The sequence below is a fragment of the Crocodylus porosus genome, unplaced genomic scaffold (genome assembly GCF_001723895.1).
Source record: "Crocodylus porosus isolate Cpor-Errol unplaced genomic scaffold, CroPor_comp1, whole genome shotgun sequence".
In the NCBI taxonomy this organism is placed as follows: Eukaryota; Metazoa; Chordata; order Crocodylia; family Crocodylidae; genus Crocodylus; species Crocodylus porosus.
Genome location: NW_017728943.1, coordinates 122,864,790 through 122,873,762, shown reverse-complemented (window position 1 = coordinate 122,873,762; position 8,973 = coordinate 122,864,790). Strand labels below are relative to the sequence as shown.

The 8,973-nt window shown below is 38.1% G+C and overlaps 1 protein-coding gene across 5 annotated transcripts in view; it reads left to right on the top strand.

Moving 5' to 3' along the window:
- ADGB (androglobin) overlaps positions 1 to 8,973 on the top strand; it is a 262,841-nt gene that overhangs the window by 129,271 nt on the left and 124,597 nt on the right. For all 5 annotated transcript variants that reach the window (XM_019550118.1, XM_019550121.1, XM_019550117.1 and 2 more), the window contains 4 exons: positions 1,331 to 1,433; positions 2,696 to 2,837; positions 6,327 to 6,441; positions 7,945 to 8,112. In XM_019550118.1, coding sequence (XP_019405663.1) covers positions 1,331 to 1,433; positions 2,696 to 2,837; positions 6,327 to 6,441; positions 7,945 to 8,112 — 528 coding nt within the window. The remainder of the gene's footprint in view (positions 1 to 1,330; positions 1,434 to 2,695; positions 2,838 to 6,326; positions 6,442 to 7,944; positions 8,113 to 8,973) is intronic.

The following is an 8,973-nucleotide window of genomic DNA, read 5'->3' as shown; positions in this document are numbered from 1 at the left end:
TGGAATTTTCCACTCTCAATCAAACTGAGTTCATGCATTGGCAGCACCTATACTTAAAATTTTGCTCCAACATCTACTAGTCATAATTCAATGTAATTGATAGTAAATCCTGCAAAATAATGTAGCAAATATTTTTCTGTATTTAGTATTAGAAACTCCTGTGGTACCACAAATTGTTGTCATGTAATAAAAGATGAAAAATATGGATTATGTTAATCAGGAAAAGATTGCAGGTTGGACAAGATCCTAACGTTCTCTTTGTCATGCATCTTAAATCTCAAGTCAACAGCTGATGCCCTCTTCCCCTCCCTTCCTCTTCCCCTGCTGCCCAAATCTCTAAAATAGGTGGGATAGAAATGCAGACCACTCTTCTATGTGTTCTCAATGGAAGTGCAGCTGTGATGAATCTGAATGTCACTGAAATGACATTATAAACTGCAGTTACAGTACATAAGCATTATAGAAATGCTTTTGGATATCTGTGCTTTGATTTACAGAGCCAGAAGATTTAACATTAATAATAAAATAATATGTTAAATAACATATTTCACCTGTGGTTTGGTAATTTCTACATTAATTCTCTATAGCTACTCCCCCTTTAAAGTTCATTCTGCATGAGTATAGTATGAAATCCTACACTTAGAAAGTTAACTCTATATTATGTAAGTGCAGGGAACCTACAATATTATTAGTCTCTAAATTGTAAAGCCTAACTAGATTATGGGCCTGTTTTCCTGTTTGGACTTTACAACTGCACACAAATTAAAAATATACTATACATTAAAAAAATTAACCAATATCAAGGCAGTGTATTTCTGTGTGCTAGGAATCAAAATGTCTAGCTTAGAAACATTTTATAGAATTGCTTCATTTATTGTTTACAATATTTGCAAAGTAGAAATCATAATATTCATGTAGAATCACGTTTGTTCTGTTAGCTGTGTTAAATAGCCAAACCCAGAATCTCCATGGTATTGTATGTCTTCAAGTTTACTAAAGTTAACCAGAAAGTTGCAGAGCAATATCTTCATGTTTTGTACCATTAAAATAGCATAATAAAGAACCAAAAATAGCTATTATAAATTGCCAGCTGGTAAGCAGAACATTAGTAAATTAATGATATCAGAGGAAGACTAATTTCCCTTAATGTTTACTTAATCTACATGCATAAGTGACTTGTAACTTCTTCAGAAGTGCTTCTGACAATTAAATGTTTATGTACTATGCCTTGAGCCACAAAGTTGGATTTTTAAGTCAGACATTATAAAAGTCATTGTTACATGGCAGCATTCAACTGATATTGAACATTACTGTCCTTTTCCCCCTGCAGTCTACTGATGATCGAATCTTCTATTATTTATTTGTGGACAGTTTGAAGCCTATTGAAATCCTGGTTAGTTTTTCTGCATTAGTGCGCTGGGGAGATACTGGAGGTAAAATCAGTACAAAGAAAAGAGAGTGTATGTTGTTATTGATTGTTCTGTCTTGCTGAAGATTCTCTTTTATCATAACATATTTTTTAAACTCATATTTTTCTTTTCTTTTTTATGTTGAACTTGTGTAACAGTTGAAGTCTAGGTAGTTTAATAAGAATTGGGATAGTTCTGTTTGATAATTCAGGGTTCTCTCACCTGCAAAGCTGATACATGTTGTCTGTTATCATAAGGCTTTTTTTTTGTTAACCTCTAAGAAATATGTCACAGTAAATCAGACCACCAAGCCATATTCAGTTGTGCAGTATTTTGGGACTGGTTATATACAGTTTAGAGTTAAACTGCACAGGAAATTACCTGCAGCAAGCATTAACATGTTCACAATTTTGTTTTTATATTACTACAAGTATATGATAGACCCTGTGTGTATGTCTACATTTGCAGTTAATGCGAAGTAAGAAACTCGAGTTTATTGCTCCTGGGCGCACCGTTTAAATATGCACCACGTATAGCAGCATGTTGAGCTGAGTCAGAGCATCTCCAGCTGGCAGGGAGACCCTGGGGGTCAGCCTGCCAGCCCAGGGCTCCTCCCTCTGGCTCGACATCCTATAGAGGGGCAGGTTGGAGTACAAGGGTGCTACTGTGAGGGACAAACTAACAGGCAGCTCCCACACTGACCCAGCCAGCCCAGGCAGTTTCTACATGTGCGCTGCAGCACAGTAAAAAAACTCCACAGCAGGATAGTACTGACATGTATAAGTACTCCCTTACCCTGCTGCCGAGTTAATTCATTTATTCCAGCCTAACAGGGGTTCACATGTAGACATGTGACACAATGCAGAGCTGATTAGTCAACTCTGCTGTAAATGCCTCATGTAGAAACACCCTGCGACACATGGTAGAGCAGGACTACATGGCAGGGGAGTCTAAAGGAGTGTAAAAGGGTCCCCTTTTCATCATCATAAATCATTTAAAAATATGGTCCTATTTTTGTACTTTAACTGTAAAAGAGGAAAGCTGCTCTATTTCCCCCTGACTCAAGTGGCTGTCTACAACATTAGCAATGGGTGAAGAAGCACCAACAATAGATATTTTGTCCTTCATTTTGTTGGGGGGGGGGGTTGTTGTCTTTTTTACAGGCACCAAATTGCATGGCTTATCTTAGAACTTTGTTGGCCAACATTTCTTCCAAATTCTGTTTCCAGCTATTTATATTAATTGACCTAATAACTTATATTTTTCTCTCTATTTTTTCCTAACAGCCACACAAAAAGAAGGTTCTATTGTACCAAAGGGCACCCTTACGGTTGAAAATTTCTCCTGGAAAAATGTGTCTCCTGGACAACTCTTACTAAAGATACATACATATGCAACTAAAGCTACTGTATTAAACCTTCCTACTGGGTATGTACCAGTCTCTCTTCCCCTTCCCCACCCCTGCACCTGTCTCTCACCCATTGACTACCTCAATTTACAATTTTAGTGACTGGTTTTCTCACAAGCATCCTGGCTTCTGGCTTCTTTACTATTTCATCCAGGAAGAGTACAGACCAACTGCAGATGCCTCCTTAGCTTGATGAAGGGCATTTGTACCCAAAAGCTTGCAAAGAAGAATTTTTCCAACTATTTGAGTTCCTTTAATACAAGATATTGGATTTACCTGAAGAACCTTGTCTGCCCAGTCTCTCTTAGATTTTTGGTTTTCTTGTCACCAGCGCTTAAAGAATTTCTGTTGTCTCATGAAGAGAGCCTAAACAAGTATAAAGTTTTGTTTTTCAAGTTGCATTCAACAAAACCTAAAATATTAGATTCTTTCCAATTACTGGACAAAGTTTATATTGATTTCTAGTATTTGGTAACTTACAATTATATGATTTTGAAATCGTTGATAAAGCTTTCATAAATTATGAGTCAGATAATGAACTCTAACTCTCACTGGTGAGCAGTTGCATTAGCAGTTACCATTGTTTTCCAGAAAAAAGTAATTAGAAAATAAATCCTGTGTATGCAAATTGTTTCTAAATAGAAAGTATTTGAAATTTTAAGTAAGGCATAAAACATATCTCATGTTAAGGAATAAACATTTCATTTTAAAATTTTTTTTGTTGAAGAAATAATGATATTATAGCAAATTTAATTCTTTTTAAATGGACTCTTTCCACACAAAAGAGACAAATTAACACATAAGACATAAACCGAGCAAAGGTAGTGCAGTTCTTAACATTTGGGAATAAAGTTATTATGGAACCATGACATCATGTCACCACAGAATTTCCTGCTCTCAGCAGATGACCTCAGATATTCAGTGTAGAGCATTTTACTTGTTACTAAAATAAAAAAAAGACAGAACACTGTAATCATTTGACAGTAGCTGGTTTCTGAACAGGCTGCTGGTGAAAGAAACTAGATATTCACAGATTCATAGATGTAGGGTCGGAAGGGACCTAAGTAGATCATCAAGTCCGCCCCCCTGCCCTGGCCAGGAGAGAATACTGGGCTCATGACCCCAGCTAGGTAATAATAATAGGATCTCTTAACACAAGAACCAAAATATGGATTATTCAATACCTTTTGCTTTAATTAAAAAAAAGCTTGCTGGTTTATGGTTTCAAAGAGATACCATAAAAATCAACAAGAAGGACTGTTGTGAATTTTTAGCTTGTGTTTTTAGTATAATTTATCTTATACAAAAGGAAAGCATATATTACAACAACAAATGTTATAGATATCTAGTGTTTTAATAATACATTAAAAATATCAGACATATTTGACCTATTAGGCCCATCTACACATGGCTGTACAGTACCTTTCTTACTGCACCGTCATTTAGTACTTCCTTTTGGAAGTACTAAAAGATGGTGCAGTAACAGCCCGTATTGTGCATTGTTGGTTGCGCACGGTTATTTTTGGCTGCTATGTCACTGTAGCAATGCTCTATAATGAGTATGTTGCTGACACATAGCAGCAGCATCACAGTTTTTGCCAACAGATGCTATGGTGCCATAGCACCTTGTGTACAGTGCCCACTGTCACCTACTGTATGCCAGTACAAGCAAAAAGGAACAAAAAAGGATTTCAAAGGTAAAGAAAGATAACTTCCAAGAGCTGTTGCTATGTGTTTTGTATTAAGCCAGAGTAATATACAATGCTCTCTAAGTCTAGGTAAAGGTATTCAAAAAGCCTGAGGTGAATTTGAACCAATTTGTGTGGGTTTCTCTAAGTGGACTACATCAGTAGTGCCCCTTCCCTCCCTGCAGGAAAGGAGGAAAAGAAAACAAGTTCACCCATTCATGGTGGAGAGGTGGGGGCACAGTGGCCAAAGCCAGCAGCTTGGAAGTGCTCCTGCATGCCTCCTAGCATGCTAAAGACTGTCAAGGGCACCTGAGTGCAACCAAGCAGCAGGTAGCCCTGACTGGCTGTCAAGCACATGCTTCACCCTGCTGCCCTGTCATCTGTCAGGCAGCCAGCTAAGGGAAGTGTGCTCACACCCTCTCATAATGGCATTGGGGTCCCTGAGTTTTGTCTGGGGTAAGGGCATGGGGGGGTCACCCATAGGGTGGAGGGGGGTGGAAAATGGAGCTTGTGAGCTATTGGAGTGAGGCAGTGCCAGTGGCACACCCCACATTCCTAGCCTGGGTCAGTGAGACATAGAGTGTGTCCCTCCCCTGTCCTGGCTCCATCCGAGTCCCGGGACTCTGAACTGGAGTGGCTTCAGAAAGGGCTAAGAGGATTTCTGCCTCCCAGCTGAAGCCCCATCCCTTGCAGCCATGGAGCTCCTGTCCCTGGGAAGGAGTGCAGCAGCCATGCCCTTGCAGCTGCAGTACCTGGAGCGGGGTGATTCCAGTGCAGCAACAAGGGCTGCAGCCTGATTGGGCTGGTTCAGCTTCGGTGGGTCCATTTTCAGGCAGTGGGGAGACAGCAATGGCCAGCTCAGCCAAGTTCATTATTCGACAGGGACCCACTGCCCCCCAACCCCCCGCCCCAATCTTGACACTAAGATCACCCCCCTCCAAGCGCTACTCAGGAAATCAGTGCTAACTTGGGAGGGGGTGGGGGATCCTCTAAACCCTTCCCAGAGTCTTTCCAGTGTATGGTCCCAGGGCTCAGATGAAACCAGGACAATGGAGGGACACAACCTAGTCATGTGTATATATTAACTTACACTTGCCTGTGTACATGTAAAAAATGGTAGTGTAAGAGTGATGTTGTAGCTGTGATGGTCCAGAAATTATCGCAGGCAAGGATTTTTTAGGATGATATCTTTTATTGGATCAACTGTGTAGTTGGGATAGAGTTAGACAAATTTTGGAGTGTAAGACTTTCTTTGTCAGGTCTTGTGTTTGTCTAACTCCTTCCCAACTACATAGTTGGTCCTATAAAAGAAAGGAGCACCTTTAAGAAACCTTTGCTTCTTACACGTAAAAAATGTCATTAAGGTAACACGTGACCAGAACTACTGAGCCTTATTTTGGGTATTTGAAATCAAATTTATGAGCTTAAAAGGAAATACCCTTGTGTTATTAGTAGTGTCCAGAAATCGCAAGGAAGGCATGGTCATTAAACCAAAGCACTGATTCTCTATCTTTCTGAAATGCTGAAGCAATTTGTAATTTTCTTATATAAGAAACACAATCAGGAAATAAGTATTGGATACTGGCTTCTCTGTTTCTCCACCTGTAACCAACTAGTGGTTCTAGGCATGTTTCCTGGTGGTCTGTCCAAGTGCATATTTTGAGAACCAAGCAGTCAAAATCGTGTATTGGAAGGAGAGGTGAGGGGAGAAAAGGATTTCACTGTTAGTAATCAGTGGAATGAAAAGGTTGAAGAGCCACTGTTTATTTAAAAAAAAAAAAAAAGAGTGCCTTGATTAGTGTATTTTGTTCTTTAATGTAGGCGACATGTGTTAATCTTCACTGCAAGTTCTCCTATAGGGCACCATATCCACCTCTGTAGCATGGTTCCATGTGTCTTTGGAGAAGAGGATACTGTTATGCCAAACCTTGAAAAGGTACATATTACTGAAATACTTCAGCAAGTGTACTGCAAGTTGTCAACCATTGTTTATTTTTATTTTATTTTAAAACCTACATATTATCTCATCTTTATTTAGAGTTGATATTTCTTGAATTATATTAATATCTGCAGAATGAATGAATGACAAAGGAAAAGAGTTCAGAAAAGGGGAAGGGGAAAGAGGGAGGCATACTGAATCAGACATTGTAATATCTCCTTGATATCTCTAAACGGTATTGGATGTATTCCTGTTTCATGACCAATAGTTGAAAATTCATTTAGGTAACAATATAAAAACAAATATTAAAGAATCCAGTTAACATATGTAACTTTAATCTGCTATATGATCTTTCCTATGGCTACATGCTACACATAATGCATATAGGGTTGTTTAAGCTGAGTTCAGAAATAACTTAGACTTTCCAGTGTAGCAAACTGTTCTTCAAGTCAGTAAGGGTTTTCCCCCCCATAGGGTTGTGAGTTTCCTAATAGGTGTCAAAATAAATTTTATATTTAAAATGAACTGTTGATTTAAGGGACTTTATAGTACCTCTGATAAGCTTGGGGGCTAATTAACACCTTTTTACAGCTATTTGTTAGCAGGTGTGCAGATGTAGACTCTTGTCACTGCAGGGGTTACACTCAGTCCATATTTTTCAAGGACCAGAGACTTTAACTTTTAATGTCTGGAACACAGTTGTGCAACAGTTTTGGAATGGAGATTTTGTAGACATTTATGCAGCTGCATAATTGAATAATCCTGACACTAGGACATTAAAATAGTTTAAGTAAACTTATAATGGGTGTTTTAGCAAAATAGAAATTAGCTCATTCTAAAAGTAGAAAAATGTGTTTCCTGGCCCTGGATTGTCTCATTCTTCTTTGTCTATGTTGGTGGAACTTCTCTGACCATAACACAAGAAAATAGAAGACCCTTTGCAATTACCATTTGGGGTCATCTTTCTTTTTGCAGGAAACAGGCACTTTCCACACAGCACCATTTCCATCTCAGTCTCTAGATTTGCTTATAGAAATCTAAGTGAAAGCTAACAGGCTTCTTGTAACGCACACATTGACAAGGTGTTCAGCTATGCGCAAATAACATCTACATACTTTGAAGACATAGGAATAGAATAAATAAACTTTGTGCCAAAAAGCATATTTCAATTCAGGGCATAATTGTTGTATTTATATTCCCATTATGGTATAATATCTTCATTTTGACTAAATATTCTACTGTGCCTGATACAAGAGCAAAGTAATAAATAGTTAATGTAAAAATATTCACTATCTGATAAAATGATAGCAATTCCCTTTCAGTAGCTAGAATGAGTTGAGCTTTTGTATCCTTTGAATGCCAGAAACCAAAGCAGCTTGATATATCAAATTAGCAATGATTTAATACTTCAGTACAAATGAGATACTTGTATGCTTTTTAATATAAAGAAAGATTCAAGAATTCTATGCCGTAATAGTTACTTACATCCTCTCTCCCTAGGAGAGCTACCGGTTTATAGAACAGGCTACAGCAATCCTGAAGGCTATTGGAAATGTGATAGATAATTTCAGCAGTGAGCCAAGACTTTCCAAAACCCTGAAGGAGTTGGAACTAAGTCACTGTCCTCCTGGTCTCAATGGTACTGGGATAGTGAAAGAACACTTCAAGGTGAACAAACAGTATAAAGAACCTGCTGTTTTAAAAAGACTGCAAACTGTAAAGAATATGTGTCTTTAAAATTTGCTTTGTTTTCTTCAGATAAGTTCTCTTTATGATCCAGATTTTCAAAGGGACCCCAATTCTGCTTGTAATTTTTGCATGAACTGTTTAGTGCTCATTTTCACTTGCATATGCAAATGATAGAATTTGTAAATGTGAACAGAAACTTTCTTTTCTATTAAATTATAATGTATGCTGAACTCCACATGCTAAATCAGAAGCTGTGGTTTGGCAATTTTGCCATGCATGTTTTTAGACATCAAAATAGAGCGGCTTTTAACTGCGACCTAATTCAGTGTAGGAAAGTGAAGAGATTAACTGGAGTTCTGAAAGCAATACGTGGCATAATTGCCTACTGCAACTAATATTCACAATGCAGGGAGAAAATATATTTTTGTTAAGATGATAAATTATTTTCATATTGATAGCACTTCCACATTTTATATTAAAATAGTCCAAGCATATTATTGTTTGTACTTCCATTTTAGTATGCAGGAACTAAAGTGAATCAGGTACTCCTACAGAATTAGTAAGGTCCCTTCCAGCCCCTAACAACTATGAAACTATGAAACTTTAAATAAAAATAATTAACATAGACCTACATGTTCATAGATTTCTAGAGTTGAAAGGGAGCTGGTATATCATTAGGCCCAACCTTCTGCTCCAGGCAGGAAAGAGCGCTTGGGGTTAAGTAACCCCAGCCAGATGCCTGTCTGATCTCCTCTTGAACACCCCCAATGTAGGGGACAGCACCACCTCCCTTGGAAGCCCATTCCATATTTTGGCAACCCTCACCATAAAGAATTTCTT